The 22258-nt window shown below is 45.9% G+C and overlaps 1 protein-coding gene and 1 non-coding gene across 2 annotated transcripts in view; one reads left to right on the forward strand and one right to left on the reverse strand.

Moving 5' to 3' along the window:
- The window catches only part of ncanb (neurocan b), a 35550-nt gene that overhangs the window by 5345 nt on the left and 7947 nt on the right, over nucleotides 1–22258 (reverse strand). Inside the window, exons 5-11 of the mRNA XM_061298340.1 lie at nucleotides 21589–21716; nucleotides 21164–21457; nucleotides 19936–20628; nucleotides 17325–18380; nucleotides 9511–9627; nucleotides 2092–2205; nucleotides 639–797 (exon numbers count right to left, since the gene is read on the reverse strand). Of these exons, the coding sequence (XP_061154324.1) occupies nucleotides 639–797; nucleotides 2092–2205; nucleotides 9511–9627; nucleotides 17325–18380; nucleotides 19936–20628; nucleotides 21164–21457; nucleotides 21589–21716 (2561 nt within the window). The remainder of the gene's footprint in view (nucleotides 1–638; nucleotides 798–2091; nucleotides 2206–9510; nucleotides 9628–17324; nucleotides 18381–19935; nucleotides 20629–21163; nucleotides 21458–21588; nucleotides 21717–22258) is intronic.
- On the forward strand, nucleotides 2835–2905 carry trnag-gcc (transfer RNA glycine (anticodon GCC)). The gene has a single exon. It is a non-coding gene; the product is annotated as a tRNA-Gly (tRNA).

The following is a 22258-nucleotide window of genomic DNA, read 5'->3' on the forward strand; positions in this document are numbered from 1 at the left end:
TTGATATTTGAGCTTCAAGGCGAAGCCATGAGACAGCACAGCATAGCATAGCGCTCACACGTTCCTTCTCTCTTCATAATCCCTCCAATGTGATGACTACTTTTTTTGTTTACGTGTGAAATCAAAAATGTCAGCGGTGCCGTTCGGAACGGGATGAGGGTTAATCCCATCGTGCGCCGTCTCCACATCACGCTACATCTGATTAACATCATCAGCGGGCACATTAATCTTCCTAATGACGCTGATCCCCTTATTGCAGGGGTGGAGATGTCTTGTCTTGAAGCGATTAAACGCTTTTTATTATGTTGTTGTTTGTGTGCGGAAGAAATGGAGAGGGAGCTCCAATGCATATGGGGATTTTCTTTTTTTTTCTTCCCCCTACTCTGCAACGGAGCGAAAAATGTGATGCTTTTGCTCGTATCGTAGCCCGTGCGGACACGCCATCGATTTGCTTTGCACAAAAGAAATGAGATCACCTGCTTCCAGACCAATGGCAGTGACACAAAACATGACAGCAGATTACACGCTGTGTCACAGATGCCTACATCAGCACCAAAAGGGGCTGTGAGCGCACTCCTCGCGGTGTTATTGAACACTATAAATTAGGAGAGCAGCTCTCGCCAAACCTCAACACTCACCTCCGATGAAGTTCTGCTCGGCCGGGCTGTGGATGCTGGCCAAGTGGCCGCTGTGCTCCCTGCAGTCCTTCTCAGCGTCCTCCCACGTGTGCCGGCGGCTAAAGTAGCGGTAGCAGTGGCCGTGGAACTTCCTCCACGTGTGCTCGCAGCCTTCCGTGTCTGGACAATAAAAAAATAAATAAATAAATCAACAAGGTCGCAAGGCCTGTTTAAAAAAAAAATATATCAATGTCACTTCCTTCTTGCCATGTTTTGATTTTTATGTATTATTCTTTATTATTCTTTATTAATATTTATTGTTATTTATATATTTTTTGATATTATTTTGGTTTTAAATTGGCCATAAGTGTTTTGTCGTTTTACTCGTGGCTTGTTAAGGCAATAAACAAACTTTGGCCACATGGCCAATTGGTTTTGAAAGCAAGTCACTAAAGCAAAAAAGGAAATAAAATAAAAAAAAAACATCAAGAAAAGAGGAAAAGGAAGATCAAGCAGCATGTTTCCTTCCCTCTCAGATCTCCGGCTTAGTCTCCGCTGATTTCCTCTCGCTCTCGCTGACAAGAGGCACCCTCAGAGCTCCACATCACATCAACCTCTTCAAATATTTAGACATTATTCAACTTGTCTTCCTTTTTTTTTTTTAACCCTCTTCTGTCTACTCCGTCACGCCGAGAGAAGACGCTAGCTCAGCATTAATATTCACACAGAATTTAAGTGACAAAAAAAAAGAAAAAAAGAGTGATGGGCTCATTTAGCCACATCACTTGCACAATTGTTTTTAATAGGAAAACAATCTGTGCGTGTGTGTACTTGCTGGCCAGTATTTTAATATATATTCTGAAAAATATACATCTTTTTTTAATCATTCAAACTGATTTCCCAGCTTCAAAGACATTTGAATGAAATTTGGCAGTGTTGATGACTTGGTGTTAAATGTTAATCTTTTGCCTTTGTTTTTTTTCTCCACTAAAATTTGCTTCATATTAAATGTTTGGTCGTAAATGCACCAAAATGTAAAGCTGCACTTTTTACTTGGGAACATTTTTGTAATGCTCTTTTCCACCTCCACTAAAGTGGGCCACATAAGAGAAAAAAAAAAAATCACAAATCCATCCTAAAATTCAACACTAGCCCAGTGTAGCCGATATCGTTCAATATCCCGAGTCGGCAGAGAAAGTGACAGAAAACAAAAATCCACTTTATATCACATCTTTGCAATTTTCATATCTTTTAGACTTGTGTCTATTTTGAGGAATGGAATGCATTTAAGACTTTGAAGGAACGCTGTCACACAGGATTATCATATTTGGGAGGGGGGGGATCACCCGACGCTGCATAATTCCCGCTTTATTAAGTCTGTGTGACGGCAAACTCGATGCTTCACTGCCAATTTCGCCGATGCATCGGCGTACTGGCTTCAGGCTCGAGTTAAAAAGAAAAAAAAAATCTTTACCTTTCTCACACGTGGCGCCGCTGTAGCTGGGCAGACACAGACACACAAAAGAGTTAATCTCATCGATGCAGGTTCCTCCATTGCGGCAGGGGTCCGACTGGCAGTCGTCAACATCTGGAGGACAGACGGAGAGAAGGAGGAGGTCAAGTTAAGGTGAAACAACACGCCGCATACTAAGGCACCAGAACGATCCCGGCAGTGACTTTTCAAACCATCTGCCTACCAGAGGAAAAAAAAAAAAAAAAAAAATCGAGATAAAGTGTGCGAAAGATTAGCGAAAGCGTCCGGAAAGAAACAACTTCTAATTAAAGCCAATTGATTGCACGTCATCAGGAATGCGCTGGAGCACATCAGGGTAATTGCGAGAGCAAAGGGAAGCAGAAGCAATGTGAGGAGGAACTACACGAGGAATCGCCAGAGTAGAACGCCAGCAGTCCCGTAATTCTGAAGGGAAACAGAGTAAGCGTCATGCTACTACTAATTGTCGTGCTTTGGTAGTGTGGGGCTGCTTTGCTCTTCAAGACCTGGACGACTTGCTGGAACCACTAATTCGGCTCTTTGTCGGAAAATCTGAATGGGTTGGAAAAAGACAAAATGGAGGTTTTGGAGTAGCTGGTCAAACTTTCGACTTGAATCCGATAAAAATGGGCTGCCATTCGCCTGACAGCTACTGCTGAGTTAGAAATCTCTGAGCCAGGCTGCTCCATACCAGGACAGCAAAATGGAGGCTTCACAGCATGCAAGCATTGGTGGTTCAGTGGTAGAATTCTCGCCTGCCACGCGGGAGGCCCGGGTTCGATTCCCGGCCAATGCAACCTTTTGCTTTGATTTACTGGGGACCTCAGCGTGGGCTGTTCTGCGCCATGCTTTTTCCTTAGCATGTGGTATTCTGCTTTATGTGACCACATGATTACAAATGTGAGGAAGCTCAAACCCGTTGGTGGCTAAATAGATCCCTCATGTAGGGTTGGAGCGGATTATCGGCATTCCCATCTGTTTCAATGTGGAAAGACGATTTGTGTTACAAGTCGTCATAGGGAGCCGGAGGAGGAGGTAAACGAGTGCTCCAAAATATGCAGAGAAAATGCAACAGCGAGGTGACTTGTGCAAAATTGGCACAATCCCGGCCCGGATTAGGGCGGCTTTGCGTGAGTGTGTTTGGCAAAAGCAGCGTGACGGCATCATCGCTGGATCCGCCGCTGATATCAAAGGACGAATTGGATGCAGAGGCAGTGAGAGACAGACGCGCTGCTTACTGTCACTGCCGCATACGCATTCACTGACTCATGGTTGGCCGTGAGGAGAAACATGTCGGGTTGCATCCATACCATTTTTTGGGAGAGTAATTTGCCAACACTGACTACTGATACTTGACAATTTCATTATGTGTTTTGATCCGCCACCAAACCAGACGAAGAGCCAGGCTTAGGAGCCTTGCCTCCAGCCGACAAGCTTGTAAAAAGAGGGTATAAAATAAAAAGGTAAACAGCTCTTTTCCCCTCGCTTTCATAAGTGAGACCTCGACCTTAATCAGCAATTTCACGGCCGGGGCTCCTGATGGTTTTAGGCAGCACTTTCACGGTCCAGGTACAAGTGCAGTAAACGTTCGAGACAAGCAATCGATGCTTTGGCCGAGTACAGCTGTGCATCACGGTACTTTATTTGGCAGTAATAGTGTTTTTTTTTTTTTTTTTTTTTTTAAATACAAACCTGTATATACCAAAAAATAAGCCTTTAAAGAAAGCGGTGGCTGTTGAACAAATGTCCTATTCCCTTGCCGTAAATGTTCCTACCGACAAAATATAATTTGTCCTTTTTGACACGAAAATAGCCGTAATTTTGAGTGCGAATTGTAAGAGGCGCAATTCCTTAAAGCAATGTTTATGCCCATTTTAAACATCAGAGCATCTTATGACATGTCACGGGACAATTGCAGGCATTTGCCTGTCCGTAGCAAAAAACACTTTCATGGCCTTCCCGTTTGATCATCTCAAGATTACATGTTATTTGACATGGCAATTTAGCAGGAGATACAGAACATTAGCAGCATTAGCCCCATTAGCCTCTCTGAATCTGACCGATGAAAAGTTGTTACATAACTCCAAAGTCAGTACTCCATTTGTATTTTTAATTGCAAAAGTCTCTGCTGTGAGATCAAAACAAGCGAGTAAAACTTTTAGCAGTCTCTAAATGTCTCCTAAACAGCCAATATAGCAGAAAGCTAGCCAGCTAGCCAGACAGATGTGTAGTTATGGGTGCCGCCATAAGTGAAAATCGAAATCTGCGGGATTGACGTGTTAACTACAGCATGACAACCAGCGGGCTAAATCGACTCTTTTAAATGAGGAGGACGGCGACGTCTTCATAGTTCCAACGATTGTCGACGTTGGCGCGAACGAAGGCGGCCGGCAAACCGGCGGCGCCGAAGCGACAGCTAAGTGACAGCACTTAACGTTTGACAGCTCACTAGCCATTTTACAAAGGCCAACGTGTCAGCTTGACATTCCTTTAGACCAATAAAAAAAAAGAAGGAAACATTTATATATGAAATCTAATACGGCGAACGCCTGAAAGAACGAAAGCAGCTCAAGGAAACTTCTGACTACCGTCTTGAGTTTTTGAAGGAGACTTCTAAAGGAAGTCTATTTCCATCCCTGGCGTTAAGTGCTTTGGAAAATAGTGAATAGCTGTCACAAAAGAAAGGAGGGCAAAAAAGCCACTTCATTAGGATGAGGAGCATTAAAGGAGTGGAAAAGGAGATAAAGACGGCGGACATTAATGAGGAAAATGCGGACGTTTAGGCAAGGCCGCACGTTTCCTGACAAGGACAAAGGGATATATGTTAATTGCGGCTCATTACGGTCTCGTAACGAATTCCAATTGTCTTCATGAAGTATTCCGTGTCGTTTGTTTATGAAGTTTGAAGTGGGAGGATTTACTTTGATACCAGGTATGTTTCGACCCTAAAGGTGGGGCATATTCCGGAAACCGGACTTTTTAATAACTCGTATACAAGTTGTTGGATCTGTGGATTGCCTTCCCGCTTATCGACCATCCCCAGGTCTTTGAAAACTTTTATCGCACCGATGCCGCGTGGTCGCGTATGATCATCCGCGGCTTTTCATCTCTATTTTTAGCCGCTCGTTTGTATTTTTTCGCTGTTTATTGCGCTTCCTCCATTTTGTTCTGGGAAGACGCTCGTGCACTTAAAAGTACAACGGCGCCTTGAAATGGAACGCTTCCCTCGAGGTTTGAGCGACAGGCCACCTGTCACCGTTGTTGACGTACTTTAAGAGCTCACAGCTTTGCCCGCCTTGGCAGCGTCACAATCGATTAATGGCGACGGAAACCAGCGTGATGTTGGTTTCTCGCTTCTATTTCTGGAGACATTTGTGCAACTTTAGAGGTGGAGTGTTAGTGGATGTTCCTCCAAAGTTCTACTGCACATTATATGCTGTCCATACTCATACTGTTGTGCGTGTGTGTGTGTGTGTGTGTGTGTGCACATCCTCATGTGTGACACTCCTTGTGGACAGCTGATAAGAGCCCCCCCCACCCGTCTCTGACTCTTCACAGGAGAATCAATTGAAGCCACTTTCTACGTGCTCAGCTTTTAGAAGCTTCGTTTTCAGCTTAACCCACCAACCTAGATAAGAGCGTACACACACACACACACACACACAAAAATACCTTGGAGCGGTAAGGTGACTAACGTTCAATATTTGTTGCCATAACCCTTACGCATATACACTAACAATGATTCAGACTCATTTTCACATTTTGGGCCAATTTGGAATCTCCAGTCAACCTAACATGCATGTTTTTAGAAGGTGTCAGATGTCACACGCGAGCAAGGGAGGAACATGCAAACCCCAATCAGGAAGGTTCTAGTTGAGGTTTGAACCCTTAACAAGAGAACCACGAAGCAAATGTTGCTCGACACTTTGGTTTAAAAAGGTGAGCTCAATCTGCAGGATGTTTTTTTTTTTTTGCAGAGAGATAATAGCACACACAGATACACACACGGCCATGTTTTTGTGCATCTGTAGCGATAGCGAAGGGCTCAGGTGGTCCCGGTGGAGTTGATTTTTGGCCAAGGGTCTGGCTGCTTGTGCGCACTCAATCATATGCTGATTGAGGAGCGCAGCAGCCTGGATGAATTAATGAGGCGTGGGGTGGAGGAGGCGGGCGGGGTGGTGGGGAGAGGCAGACAATCAGAAGAGCTTCTTAAGAGCCTCCTCAGCTGGCGACAAACTGTGACAAAGCCCCGCTCATCAATCACGCCAAAGATGCTCGCGGCTACGGGCACCCATCCCCACGCTGAGTTCACGCGAGGTGGCGAGCTGACTTGTTTGTCTAACCGCTATCCTTGTTGTTCTTCTTTGAGTAGAACGCGGAATATTCGACTTTAAGCTTCAAGTTGTTGAGCTTCATGCTAACGAGGCACAACGGTGCAGCAACACTTGTGGACAGACAATTTAACAATCTGTTACAAATCTTGGAACAAATATTTGCTTGATCTAACCCAACTAGTCAAATTTACCCGAAGAAATAACGCTCAACCGGGCTGAATGGCTTTCGCAGGGTGGCTGCGGACACGCGTCGAAGCCCAGCCAGCGAGTTTCATTTCTTGTGTTCATATTGGGTCCATCTAAAATGTGTAAATGTAAACATATTTGGAGCAGATCATTTTGGAGGGCAAAACTGTCAACCTGAGCATACGGCTAAAGGAGCGTGTGAGTTTGAATTTGATTTATTTTATGCATGAATAGCATCAGGAATTGGAGTGGGAATATTTCTCCTCCCTGCAGGTGTGTGTATGTGTGTGGAGGATAAGGGGGTTGTGTCAGGAAATGAAACGAGTCGGGGAGAAGAGTTGTCGGGAGTCGGTAGACAGCAAGTTAAGAGCAACAAGCAACCCGATAAGCCAAAGAGCCTGAATGACTGATGCGGGACAATTAGAGTGAAAGGACGAATGGGAAAATCATGAAAGAAGTCAGAATTATTATTTTTTTTATTTTAAAAAAAGGGGCAAGAGCAGGAGGTTGGAAAATGATAGAGCAGCAGCGTGGGGGGGGGGGTCTTAGATCTTAATCGTTATGATTGAAAAAGTAGCCAGAGAGGACGGTGAGAGGAAAGGAAATCAAATCAGTTTGCTTCCTGTCGAGCACAAAACCAAATGGAGGACATGTGCTGATAGGACGGCGGGTCGACTACCGGCGGCCATTTTTTTCATTTGTGCCGGTTGGTTTACAAACTCGAGTTCTCAACTAGATGAATACAAATGTGAAAAAAATCTCAACGCACAAAATATCAGACGAAAACTGGGAAGATAACTTTCGGACCTTTAATGATCCGGACTCATGTCATCAATAAGCCTGAATGCGTATACGAAGACAAGGGGCGAATTATGCTGACGTATGGATGTGCTTGCGCATTAACACCGGGGGAGATCAATCAACACCGGCGCGCTGCATCAATAACTCGTGACAAATGCGCATTAACTACATGAATTACAGTCACGCGCGCTGTGTCCGTGATGATTTGCTGCGCTGCGGTCAACGTGTGTGCGCGTGTTAATTGTAAAGCTCGGTCGGAGAAGCCTTTGTGGCAAGGAACCGCATTTGACAAGAAAATGGACGCCACGGGGCGAGTTGGTTTGTCGCAGCCAGGACGGGTCATTTGAAAAATTACAGCCTCCATCAATCAATTTTTTATTATAATGAAAGTCCTCGTTAAAATCGCGCTCTGGATTTTTCTTTCTTTATTCCAAAATGGACATTTTCTTTCCGTTGTGACATTTGGATTTGAATCTTTCAATTTTAACCGACGCCGACCTTGAATCGACTGGGAAAAAAATCTTTGCGGCCTTTTAAAATTGGGACGGATGGAACGGCTCGGCTCGAGACGACCGCCTGCCTCCGTTGTTCTCTTTTCACAGCGGGAGCCGGAAGGGTCCCTTTTGATATTTGCGCAGGCGGCGCCCGCGCCGCCTGCCTCCTCTCATGATTCACTCGCAGCCTCTCATCCACAACATCCGGCGTGCGCCGCTGCCGCTCCAGCGCTTTCATCAGCGTCTCCGCCCCTCACCGAGTTCCGAGCTCCCCTGCGATCGCCGTGTCCTCGGGAGCGTCTGCCGCACACGCGGGCGTCAGACACACTGGTACGATAAAAAAAAAAAGAGCGACGGACGTGTTGTCCTCTCAGTGGAGAGATGAAGCTGCTCCCATGAGGGGAGAATATATGACCATGACGCGTACGGTACATGATAACCGCCTTCAGAGATGATCATTTATTGATTTTGACTCATTAAAAAAATGGACTTAAAGAAGCCGACTTGATGTGAATTCGTTTGGTCTAATGTAAAACTTCTTTTAACCGTAACGATGATGTTTTGAGTAAAATTCTTACACGGTCCGATCGATTTTTTTTTTTTTAAGGATTTGGCAGAGTAAAATTCCGATAAACCGATTAATTTGAAAAAAATATTTTGACTGTTTTATAAATGATTTAGCCATTCTCTGATGTTTGTATTTGTTTAACTTTACAACAAATTTACAACAGAAATATTTTGAATGGGATGTTCTTTCTCTTACATTGCAAGAAAACATTTTTTGGCCAATTTATTTCCCGATTTTAAAAGAGTTAAATATCGGCAGATGAATCATTTTAACATTAGCCACTGCGTGTTCGTTTGTCTTTGTGCAGCGCTCAAGTAAAAGCCAGTGATGCTCCACTTCAGTCGTGTTCACTTTGTGGTAGGTTCAAAGAAAATTCTAAATTTACCCAATGGTGTGAATGTGTGTGTCAATGCTTGTTTGTCTACACGCCGGGACAGGTTCCAACTCAACCATAAAACAAAGAAAGAACAGGACTGTCGGAAATGGATGCACGTTTGTGCCTGCGCTTGTCCGGCAGCCAATCCATTGTGTACCTTCTCGCCCAAAATCCGCTGGGATAGGTTCCAGCTCACTAATTACCTTAATGAGAACAAGCGCTATAGAAAATAGATACATTGACGCGATGGTTTTGGCTAAAGACAAGCAGCTAGCGTGCAAGTGGTGCCCCCTGCTGGTCTGGCATGGTCATTACAGTATCTAATGATCAGGCGATGCAAGTGGTGCCCCCTGCTGGTCTGGCATGGTCATTACAGTATCTAATGATCAGGCGATGCAAGTTTTTTTTTTTTTTCATAATCGCTACAGAAAATGCACGTCAGGTGTCTGCTGGCCCTAATCCTTCATAACATTGTGATATGGGTCATGTTTGATTTTATTTTTAGAATCTGCCGCAGGCCAATAAAAAGCGAGCCCCGGGGCCACTGTGTGCAGTGGCGTACAGCTGCTAAATGTTCTGCCAACATATGCCCGCCGATGACTCCATCTGTTGACCCGACCACGGGGGGAGGATCGGACTCACCGATTTCGCAGCTCTCCCCGGAGAATCCCTGCGGGCAGTAGCAGCTATAGCCGTCGCCCTCCTGCAGGCAGCTGCCTCCGTGGAGGCACGGGTTGGTCTGGCACGGGTTACTCTCCACTGTGAACAAAAAAAAAGCGTGCATAATTCATCCTTTGACAAAGAAAGAGCATTACGAGAGCGCCGGGGAATGTTGACAAACCACGACGGCAAATGAGGCGAACGCCTGACTCTTTTCCGACTGTCTGCCAGATGTTTGGTGCGTCACGCCACTTTTAATCGCGGCGACTGTTCGTCAAACTCAGAGCGAGGTCACGTCTAACAAATGTGCATTAAAAAAAAAAAAAAGTTGATCGTCACATGTATGCAGTTTCGATTTTTTACGATACATTACTGCTGCGTGGGCGAGGTAATAAACATCATTTATGGAAATAAGTCCAGGGCCTCCGTTTGCGGGAAAAGCTGTTAAATGGAAGATGGCGTTGTAATTATTGCGCTTTTTGAACGTGCTGCGAGGAAAAGGTGATGATTCACTGTCAGATTACGGTGGAAACTCTTAAATTGAATGCCGGCATCTCGTTGTAGCGCGACCCAAGTCACATGCTGAATGGCAGAGAGCGTCGTCCATCATTGGAAGGTTAATGACATATGTCGGGAGAAGACAGCGTGATTTTCCGCCGAGAGGCGTAAATGTCAGCGCTGAGGCCTCAAATGCGGCCGGGAATGGTCGAGGGGCCGCTTCATCCCTCAAATTAGCGAGCGGGAGCGAAGGATGCTTACAAATCACAGAATCGACTCACGCTCGGGAGCCTCGGGGCGGACATGCAGAAAATGTTTCATTGTCGGCGAAGGCTTAGCGACATCAAAATGCTTTTAATGCAGGTGCTTGCTTTCTCTCCGATCCCGGCGGAATTGCGAGTTCTTCCACGGGAGATTAAAATTGCATGTGTGCGACTAAGTCGAGAGAAAAAAAAGGAATAGGAGCTTGCTGAATAAAACCGTTTTTCTCTTCAAGTACAACTAAACTGCGGCCATCACGCTCACCGTCCTAAAAAAAAAAGAAAAATTAAATTGTGCGCATCTTTAAAACGACCTGCAAGTTTTCCAGAGCACTTTCTGGCACAGTTATCTGCACTGCAGTGTCGTTAAAGATAAGTGGTGCATCTCGACGTGCTTGTGCGGGGAAAAAATCTCGACAACACCTTTTACTCACAGCTCAACCGTATTTCGCTGTATTCGTTCTGCACGTGACGTCGACTATAAAAGACGACTGTGAGGCTGCTGAGAACACAAAAAGCATAAATGGAACTAACTTGTTATTTAGGAAAACATGTGGATGATCAGTACGATGAATGAAATTTCGATTACACGCATAACGCGTAACAAATGCGATCTGCGGCCCCGCCTTCTGTACCACTTGTCCGCCGTCACGCGTAGATTATCAAAGTGTTGCATTCTGTATTTTTGCACTTTTTTTTGTTTGGGGACCAAATTCAGTGAGGGGAAAAAATCGGAAGGAGAGAGCGAGCCACACCATGGTACATTTCTGCCTCGTAAAGCCTCGAGCCGGTGATTAATAACACACTGCTCTTAAAATAGGACGGTGGCAAGTCCATTCCTACTTGGAGCCCCCTTATTGCTTTTTCTCTGTGCAGAGGGCACAGAAGAGTCCACTTTAACGTTGGAGGTTGAAATACAAAGTGTGCATATACGCCCACAGCCTACAGAAGTGTCAGCCAGCTCTAAAGAGGTCGCCGTCCTAAGTTTCTTCGAAACCGTTCAGTCGGGAAATTAGTGAGCATATGGAAGCTAATGCATGCAATTAGAATTTAGGAGCCAGCGTGAAACTGGATCGCCGAGCAACAGAAGGAAGCATGCCGATGTCGCAATAATCATCTTGTCGGACTTTAATCAGAACTTTTTTTTTATTCTTTTGATGACAACAACAGGACCTTGCTAAAAGTCAAACCAAAGTCAGATAGTGCCTATACATGCTATTTTGTCGTTTGGCAGCAATTTTTAATTTATTTTTTCACCCGCGCTTATGTGGCTGTACTCGGACTCAGCGGACCTTGTAATAGCGTCGGAGAGACTGAGATCATGCCTCGGCCGATTCAAGAGCCCCCCCCCCCCCCCCCCCCTTCCTCGGTTAGAGAGGTTAGAGCCCGATAACCCGAGTCCAGCATTGAGAAGCTAATCCCGAAGTGCGATGCAGCGGAGCGCAGGGGGAAGAGCGGCGAGCCGTTGTCGCTTTAATAGAGCCCTCACGGCAATCGTCATGGCAGCCGTGACTCGGTGGGTGAAAGATTGATGTTGGAACAAGGATGGCCGACGCGTGTCTTTGCACTCATGTTGAGATAGAAAGGGGTGGGGGCGAGGTGACGTTATTCATCAGTGACACGATGGAATAATCCAAATTACAATCTCTCTTTTTTTGTTTTTATCAGAAACTAGCCATAAGTGTAATAAGCAATCAATTGGATTTTCAAGTAGCTGTAGTCCATTGTATTTAAAATACAAACAATTTGTATTTTTTAAAATCCAAGGTTCTTTAGATTGGATTTCAGGAGCCCACACAACAAAGTCTACAAATATTGTTGTTGTTTGGAAAGAGATGTCCCTGACAGGCTGGGATTGATGAGCGCTGCTTCGGGGGGGGCTCCATTTCTCTTTGTTTGTGCGTGACTGCAAACACACACACACACACACCTGTGTGCGTGTGTTTGTTCAGGCGTGAAACAACAACACTGCATATAACATCCAAGATCTCCTGGTCCACGTAGCAAAGCATTACAAGGCAAAGAGTGGAAGAGAGGAAATGAAGGCCGCGCGCGGTCGGTGTTGACAGCGCTCGTCACAGTTTACATTCACGGCTGAACGCTTGACTCATCTTGACAGATGGTAATAATAAACAGAAAACAAACATAACTTCCATGCTTGAATGTAAATGAGGAGTTATTTTCTTTTTCTTGGTGTGGGTGAGAAAGTTCCATTTCAAAGTGTCACGCTGACCTTCAAGAAAACATTGTAGTGAGCATGCCACGCCACTAGGTGGCAACATTTTGAGAATGATGTGGCAATCAATTGTGTGTAATACACAGTGCTAGTTTTTTTTTCCTTCTTAAAAGTGCAGATCTTTTTCATCAATCTCTTGGTCGAAGGCCCTCAACAAGTGGCCCATCAATTTGTGGCCCTCGAGATCAGTCGAGCTCTGGCGTAGTCAGACTAAGGTCGTAAAGCTTGCTGCACTTGGCACGGCTCAGCCATTCATTGTAAATTGTGAGGCTGGCGGCCACAATTGAATTTTTTTTTTCCCTCCACTGTGCTTAGGTTAGTTCAGTACCTGAACTCCATGCCAACCACGATACACAGATCTTGTGTCACCGAGTTCATGATTCGGACAATTTGCTAGCTTGGTGGCATGTTTCAATTTCGCTGCTAAAAAGACGATGGGCCAAGGAAATCGGTTATTCCAAGAAAATAAATAAATGAAATGTACGTACAGAAAATGGAGAAAAGCGGTTTCTAGTCTGGAGTTAAACCTGACAAGTCTCAGGTTGTCCTAAATCAACGGCATTATCTGGGCTTTCACGCCGCCAAGGATATAATCCATCTTGGCTCCTCATCACTCGCATGCTGTCCAACTTCTGCCTTTGCGCTCGTTTCAAGGCTGTTGTATTTTTAATCATCGGACCGTTTTCAGCACACCAACGCATGTTTCCGCCTTGCAGCCGAAATGCGGGGCTGCCATTTGGTCTTTAACAATTCAATTAACCGCGACTATTAACGTGGTCGGGCACTGTTTGGATTACGACATCTTATAAATGTAAGCGTTTGGTTTGGAGAAGTAAATAAATTCTTCCACAAACACAAAACTCATCTTATCCCGCTTTTCGACACATTTGCGCTGTTTATTTGCAGCCTCCGCTGTTCTTTCATAAGTAGGATTAACAAAGCTGCTTAAAGGGATGATATCATACAGAGGGAAAAATTCATCATTTGTTCGTTTGATATCTTCCCAACAAAAAACACACGGACTCCCTGAACTTGTGCAAATGCATGTTTTCCCCTGATGTATCATATAAAATAAAAAATAAAAATCCAGCCCTACATCTGAATAAAAAAAGCACGGATTGGGGATTTCACAGTCCCTCGCCTGCCTGCATGTTTCCTCCGCTGTGGATCTAAAAAAAAAAAACGTACAAAAAAAATTTAAGCCTTTTCGCTGACAGGCGAGAAGCATTAATAAGAAGAACAGCCTCGCGGGTGTTTGCTTGGAGACCTGCTTTAAAACTCCACAAAGAACTTCACGCGACCTCTCAGAGACACACACACACACACACACACTTTTCAAAAGTCCCTCGAGGACGCCACGGCAATTTGCAAACATGCCTCTTTTCTCGCCGGATGTAATTTATACCTGCACGGCAAACATCCCGTGGGACTTCACCTCCCACCGGAGACTGATAATGTAGGTATGCGTCCCACGCGACCCGCATGAGGAGGGCCCTGCGTGATGTGCTGTGACGGACGCTCGGAGCCCAACCGCCAACGCTGCTTCGGGGCCCGCCGGGAAAGCGCAGCTGGAGGATTTGTATGTCGATGTTTTAAGACATGTTTAACAGTACGCGAGGCACGCGGTCCCGACGAGAAAAATACATAATTAAATAGTATGTTATGCGAGGAGGAGGGGGGGGGGGGGGAGAACAGCATGCGGCATCTGTTGTGTTGCGGAATTAAACGCTGTTTTTATGCGCGTCTTCCCTGAAGATCTTTTTGGGAGCCGCGTGTGATGAAAAAGTGCTCATAAAAGAGCGGCAAGAACACAAAAGTGTGTTTTCCAATTCAAGCAGGAGCAGTAAGGATCAGGAGAGTCAGACATTAGTTGGTTTTAATAGCACGTTCAGTCCGTCTGGTAGAAAAGACAAAAGCTTGTGACGGGCCTCCAGAGGACCAATAATCAAGGTGTGTCGTGACAGTACAGATAATAAGACATCTTGATGACATCATAAACATACTTGTTGAAGACAGCCTTCCTATAGGCTGCATTGGTAAATCGAAAAGTTGCCTGTCGAGTTTTTATCGACTATTCGAGAATAAATTAACATTTACTTTAACTGGAATGTCAATGGACCCGCTGATTACACTTATTTACGCGGACGAAAATGCCTCGCTGAATTATTTAGCGGTTGGGTGGTTTTTCTTTTCTCCTTTTATCGCTCTTTTGCAAATATTTGCCCACGTAACAAACCCTCGTGATTTTGTTTCAGCAGATTAGCTTTTGCTGATGTCGCAAATTAGCATAAAAGTCAAACAGGATTGCTAACCGTTTTGAAATTGAGCATATGACAAGTGGCTTTTTATTCCACGTGTGCGCCAAAGTGTTAGCGTTAGCATTTGATTGTGATGCAGTCTCAAAGTGAGTCAGCGAGTTCTCCTCTGAGCACACGAAGCTCGTTCTCGGCACTTTGTCTCGCCTCATTAATTCGCTACTTTGTGCATATATCACAATGCACAGTCAGCGCAGAAGAGTTTGCGCCTGTGCTTGATTCCTTTTGGCAAAGGAGTTCTTTAAATAAGCAGTCATAGTAGTTCATATTGTTAGCCAAACATTGGTATAAATGAAAAAAAAAACAGCCTTACGCGAATGTAGGCTTTGACTGCTTTGAGTCAGGCTGTGCGGGGTTCAAGAGGTGGATCAAAACACGATCCACACCAAAGACCCAAAGAGCAAAAAAAATAAGACACAGGGTCGTGGCCAAGACATTGCCGGAAAAAAGAAAAATTTGAGCGTCCGAGAGAGGACGAGGCAGACAAATCAATTGGCTTCCCTGAGCAGGCAGGCAGGCAGGCAAGCTGGTAATAAGCCACTCTGGCTCGCCCCTGATTCCATTTCTCTTCACCCCTTCATGCACATGTCAACCTTTCTCTGCTCCTGAATGTAACTCTCCAATTTGTTTGAGGGCCGGATGGAGGACTATTGATGTTGCTCGCCGTCTTGGTCCCTCTTGGAAATACACAACAAAGTCAGGAAAACTCTCACTGTGATAGATCCCACAAACGACGAGGGGGGGGGGGTCCTCCACGCCAGCCGTCTATCATTGTCCCAAGGCTGACCACGGTGTGCCTCGGAGCATCCAGACGGACGAGAAGAAGCTAGGCTAATTCTCATCTAAGCTTTTTTCCCCCGACTTGGCTTTTTTTTTTCCTTCTCTACATCTCCCCTTCTGTCCCTCCATGTCAACCCAACCGAGTGAGGCCGACCGTCGCTGCACCACAGAGCTTGGTTTTCTGCTCAAGCTTTCTTCCGCTGTCATAAACCGTTTGCTGGGGAATTTGAGATACAAGCGCTCTATGGTGGCAGGGAAGTCAAGTGAAAAGATGACAAGCAACATTTTGGCAGACGGAAGAACTCTTTAAAAAGGCTTTAGGCTGTTTAATACCACGGCCAGTTTGAATTTACTGTTAAACTAAAGTTTGTGTATTTAAAGAAAACACAGATTTGAATGGGGAAAATAATTCTTAGCTTAATGCTAACAAACAATGCAAAACTTAATTTACACTCGCAGTAGTTGTGAAACTCTTCTTCATTTGTATCTACATAATTGTACTACGACGCCCCCACGTGGCCAAATCATGCACACCAAGTTCATTCTGATGTGTCCCAATGATGGAGGCCAAACTGACAATGAGAAAGTTATGACAGAGGGGAAACGCAGAAAGAAATCTGAGTACATATAAACCACGGAAAGGAAAACAAATAAAGAAAGAAAGATGAGAAGAAATAAAGCGGCCCTTGGTGCAAAACGGGATAAGACAAGGCAAGTATTATTGATCACTGTGTGAAGTTTATATACTCCCACCTACAGTACACCTTAGAGGACACGTTAACCTCTCTCTCTCTCTCCCTCTCTCTCTCGCTGCCTCTCTCTCTAATTCTCTTCTTGTCTTCCATCTCGAGCTGCCCGCCCCCGCTGCTTTTTCCCTCCCTCTTGTAATCTCCTCTGCAGTACACCTGACAACTACAAAAGGTTACGCCGACACGCGGGGTTTTATTCTCGTAATTGTCCGAAAAGTATCGTCCATTCAAATGTCATCCTATAAGAGACAGACGGACGGTAGGCCGGGCGGGGGATTATAGGAGGGAAGGGACACAGAATGTCCCATGACACTTCAACAGGCCCCGCCTTCTTATTCATTTAAAATATATTTACAATGTGTGAGTTTAGAATTCGATTATCAAGTTGAATGAGTCGGTCTTATGCGTGTCGTGATTTTCACCAGCCAATTGACAACAAAAAAAAAGAAACAGTTCCAGAGTGCCATGTAATGCCCTGAACTCACAAAACAGTGGGCAGAAGGCAATGCTGGAAGAAATGTTCAATTAAAAACACATTGCGGCTGAATATTACACAGACGGCGCCGTGAGAAATGATTTTAATTTTCTCGCTCTGCTTTGCCGCCCCGGTGGCTCGCCCGTCAGCTATCAGCGAAATCAATGACAACACGCTGTGACAAACAAGTGCGGCCGATGTTTGTTTGGCGGAGGCTCGACAAAAGGCGCAGAATGAATGAAAAACAATTAGGAAGGGAGGCGAGGGTGCAGTCGATTATGAGGCCCATCTCGTAAGATGGATTTGTTGGACGAGGATCTTTGTTTACGCCCACAGTCCACCTAATTGCACTCACGCCGACCCTCTAATTACTCCACTAAGACCTGAACGCTCTTACCTCGCTATGTCTGGACTGATGTCTGCCTCGCGGTTCCCGAGACTGCGCTAATTGCAAACCCAAACGATAACAAGCGTGACACATACCTGATGGGATGAACCCAAAAGCCCAGCTGGGTACCAGGATGCCAAAAGGGTTTCTTGCGCCTTTGCCGTCCGTCACCGCCGGCGTCTTGGGTTCCTCCGACTTTGGAGTGGAGCCCTTGGAAGGTATCCGATGACTTCCAAACACGAAGGACTCGGACACTGCCAACCTGGACTCCATTTCTGTAACAGCCTGCTCGGAGGCGGGCCAAGCGGTTGGCATCTGATTAACGGCTGTTGATGATTCCATTGAGGAGTTGCTTGTGATCTTCTCCATCCATGAGATAGAAATGGATGGTTCCTGCGCGGAGGAAGGTTCAATGGTGACTGCCGTGGTTGCCGGATCTATGCTCGGAGTGTTTATGGTTGTCAGATGCTGCACGGTGGTGAGCTCAGTGGTGGTCAGGACATCTATCAAAGACTCCGGTCTGGAAGTGACCACCTTAGCGACACCGCGACCAGGTTTTCTTCCCGCACCTTTCCTTGGCTTCTTAAGAACGGGAGTGGAGCCACCACTAGGGGCGCTCTCTCCTCTTTGTGACAGAGAAGAAGAAGATAGGCTATCAGCGGGACGGTGAACGTAGATGATCTCACCCCTGGCCTCCTCGGCTGTTTGAAGCGAGCTGGTGGCGGTTGGTTGCGCCACCAGTTGCCAGTGGGACGATGTCGTGAGTTCAGCCACAGTCACAAGTTCGGATTCCGAATTGGAATTGTCATCCCGGCTGGGAACGGTGTTAACAAAATCGCCTGGGAAATTATTCCCATCACTACTCCCCTCCAATTCCTTTTTCTGATCAATCCCGGTTGTTTGTGCCTCATCTTCATCCTGGTCCCTCCCCTCACCAGAATAGTCTTGACGAAAGGAGTCGGGCAGGGTTATCATCTCGAGTGGACCCGATTTGGCTTCCAGAGTCTCCCAAGTGCGGCTTCGGCCAACATTTCTGGGAATTCCCACCCTCAAGCGCCGTAATGACTTGATGGCCCACACTGGATCTTCTTTGGGAAACTTGACCTGTTCACTTGGGCTTGATTCGCCTTCAGGGACCACTGCAGTTATCCCTGCGAGGAACACAAAGTCAGAGTATTTAATTTGATTCAATTAACAGTGGGTGGGTAGGCGTGGGCTGCATTTAATTTCATGGCTGTGGAATTAGCAATTAAAACCGTTTGAAACGAGCTCCATGAGCAGTAACGGACAAACTCTCTTGTGGACCGATCCGAAGCGGCTTTTTATACAGATGCACAAAAATCAAACCCGATCGACACCGCAGCCTTTGGGAAGTACTTCAAATATTTTCCTATTTATTTTGTCTTGACAAATATGTGCAAATGGAGTCTCAAGTTTTTAAAGTTCATTGAGCTCTAATGATGAGAAATACAAGCGTACAGGCTCAGGTTTCTCTCAGTAATAAAAGAGCTTGTAATATAGTGAGTTGTCTCTCAAGAGCTCTTTGCAGTCTTTAAAAATGTGGCTGCGCGGGAGAGCAGTAAAAAAATATTAGCGTGCAACCGAGGAGACATTTTTCTCGTATATTTTATCCTAATTCACGAGCACCAAGGCGGGCGACGGCTGGTGAGATTTTACTGGACATTTTGTCGTCGAGATTGATTGAGCCGTTTGAGTACCGTACCCCCCAAAAAAGTAAAAAAATAAATTAAAAAAAATGAAAAAGGGGACAGTGGAGGATATATTCCGTCATTTCAGACTTCTCGCACTAAACTCTTGTTTATCTAGCCCAAGTGGTCGGCGTTAGCTTAACTGCGCTAAAAGATGACGCCGTCTCTGTCATCAATAATTCATCCTGTCATCATTTGTGACTCATAGCTGCTTTTTGTTTATTTAGACCAGCGGTGTTACGGAGAGGACCCCGCTTAGTCCAACCCCGTCGTCGTGGCTTATCGAGTGTGTAAACATCTATCGAACAGATTACCACCAGAGGGGAGAACATACAGAAAAATCATACGCATGAAATATTGAAAAGGGAAAAAATGTATTATTCAAAAGCTATTGCCTGATGCTTACACAAGGTCCGCAAGCGCCGCAATCATTTCCATAGGAGGCAGGCAAACCTAATTGCCGCTAATACGTATTTCTCAATAAACTGGATTAATTACGCAGCAATGCCCCCTGTCATTCATCCGACGAGACCGTGAGACGTACTCTAAACACAAATCATAAATGCTGCGACGCAAAATCCCCATAGACTCGTCTTCACTGGCCTGAGAATCCCTCGGGAGTCGGGCAGAGGTAATATTAAGCTGCCGGGGGAGGGTGACAATGCGAGAGACGGACGGACGAGAAAGACAGCTGTGCCACCAACACCGCCGCTACTGCAGGTATGACATTTAATATATAGAGGGAGGAAAAAGAAAAAAAAAGGGTAGGCGGAGAAGTTATTGCAAGGCTGCGTGAATCATGTCAGGAGCATCTACGCTGCCTGTCAGCTCTTCTGTCACATCAATTTGGTCGTCCCGGGCAGGGGTGTGAAGGAGGTGTGTGTTTCTTTGACCGACACGCGTGAAACCAATGCGGGGTTCGACGCAACCTTTTTTATATGCATCTTACAACTTGGTTTTTATGAACACCCAAATCAAAGACGCAAATAACTCTTACCATTATCAGCTTTTTTGCTCTCCTGCTGCGTGGCCGACTCGATTTCTCTTTCGTTTTGGGCTGCAGGCAGTAATGGAAAGAGCGGCATCTCTTCTTTCTCCTGCTCGGACAGACTGTCGTCAGCACTCAGTAATCCACTGGCATGGACCAGCCCGGAAGGGTAAGGGTCACTCCCGTGCTCCGCGATGGCGTTGTCGCTGTTGCCCTTGTTGTCACTCAGAGTCTGGTTCCTGTTGGAGCTTTCTGCCGTCTCAGTTCCAGCCCAGTACTCGAAAGGCTTCATGAGCGTGTTGACAAATTCCGCCAGTATGCTTTTACCGCTTTGAGGCTGGGTGGTGGTAGAGGCCACTGAGAAGAACTCAGAAGAAGGATATTCTTCCTCTTGGGCTGAACCGCCGTGGTTCTCCATGCTGCTTTTGGAGTCGGCGGGTTCTTCTCGTTGGGATCGGGCGGTCGGGGCGGCGTCTTGTCGGGTATCCCGACCCCGCTCGGGGCTCAAATGAATGACCAAGTGCTCGTCGGAGATATCGGAGGAATTGTTCGCGGCCGCTTCCTTCAGGTCTGTGGTGTCGGTTTTAGGAAATGGGTCGCCCGGGCGGGTGTGGCTGAGCGGGGAGTCTGCCTGTGCAGCGGGGATGGCGGCGTGGGGTAAAGCCAGGGCCTCGGGGGATTGCACATCTGCAGGCTGGTGGGCTAAAAAATAAAAAAAAACAGGACAAGAGGACATTTTGACACAAATCAAAATAAAAATAGGAACAACAATCAGTTAACTTGGTTTTATTTTGGTTTTCTCTGACTTCATTTCTTGTCTCCATTTTAATTCTTTCTCGTCATGAACTGTTTTGCATACATAGTGTTGTTGAGCTCCGACAACGTAGTTAGCTGTGTAGCTTGGCCCGTGCCGGTAAAAAGGGAAGGCCAATATTGACATTTTCATCTCCTCTCAGCTTTGTGGAGAACATCATTTGTTTCAATCCTTCACGTTGTGAAGATGATGATCTACGAGCTTGTGTGGTGGTGACAAATGGACCGCTGCTCCGTTCCCAAGCTGCTGCTGTTGTTTTGTTAACTTGAAATGAATTGCTATTCACAAGCTTTATGACGTGACGCCTTGGGATAGAAAATGTCAATCATTCTTACTTGGTTGTGGAATTAGAAATACTCTCATAGGAATGAATTTGCATTTGTATGGAAATTTGCTCCCCCGCCCCAAACACACACACAGTACCTCGGTAGCAGTAAGTGTCAAACATGGCCGTGGTGTCGGGGAAGCCGGTGCGATTGGGATTGCTGTAGACCGTTCGCACGCCGGGCTCGTCCCCGCCGCAGTTCCTCCGCGGGACGTTGATGGGGTAGCGCACGCTGCCGTCGGCCAGCCAGCCCGGGTCGCACTGGTCCAGGCCGGCCTGCCAGGCCAGATACAGCTGGCCCACGGTAGCCAGCTGGGCCCCCAGCGATTGGCAGTGGGCGGAAGCTGTGGCCAGATTCAACTTCTCTTCCACTGTGGAGTGAAACACTTCACCTGGGAGGGAGAAAATGGTGATGTCACCACCACAGCGCACCGGAGACAAAACCAGAACCGCTCGAAATAATCCACACAGCCCAACCGGGTCAAAGATCATTCAATCCTGGTGGAGGCCACCGGGCGTTTACCTTGTAGCCGCTTGGCAAAACAGTAGACATCAAATAGCTCGTTCGGGAACCTATTGCCATAGTTACGGATGCCGGGTGAGTCGTCACGATCGCCATAGCAACCGGGCCGAGGTGACTGGATGGGATACCTGCAGAGCGCGGCAAGAGAAGGTGAACCCAAAACAGTGATTTCGTAAAAGAGTTGCAATTGAACACTGAGTGAAGCGATAAAGTGAGGAAGATGAAATGTTTCAAAATGAGATTAATGATTAATTTGTTTTTCAGTTTCAAATTTCGATTTTGCGGTGGATGGATGGCGACCCTATAATACCACTTTATTAAGGTTCCAATGTGAAGACTCCTTCCAAGATAAATTACCTTCATTATCTCCTCAGCTTGAATCCTATATTATTTCAAAATTAGCCCGAGAAAGAAAATGAAAATTTCCCGTGAAAAAAAAAAAGACATCCCCCAGTGGTGTAATAAAGCGCAAGTGCACCATTCATAACATGTCACAACACGCTGGAGGCAATTAGAAAACAACAAGTCGTTCCCTTTAGTGTTGAATAATTATACTGAACATCCATCTCGGTTGGCGATTGTTTCTAAACACACTTCACACTCAAGGGAGGCCAAGGTGGGAAGTCAATGAGAGGTTAAAAGCATTTGCTATTCCTCCGGTGTTTTGGTG

This window comes from Syngnathus typhle, linkage group LG14 (genome assembly GCF_033458585.1).
Source record: "Syngnathus typhle isolate RoL2023-S1 ecotype Sweden linkage group LG14, RoL_Styp_1.0, whole genome shotgun sequence".
NCBI classification, from domain to species: Eukaryota; Metazoa; Chordata; class Actinopteri; order Syngnathiformes; family Syngnathidae; genus Syngnathus; species Syngnathus typhle.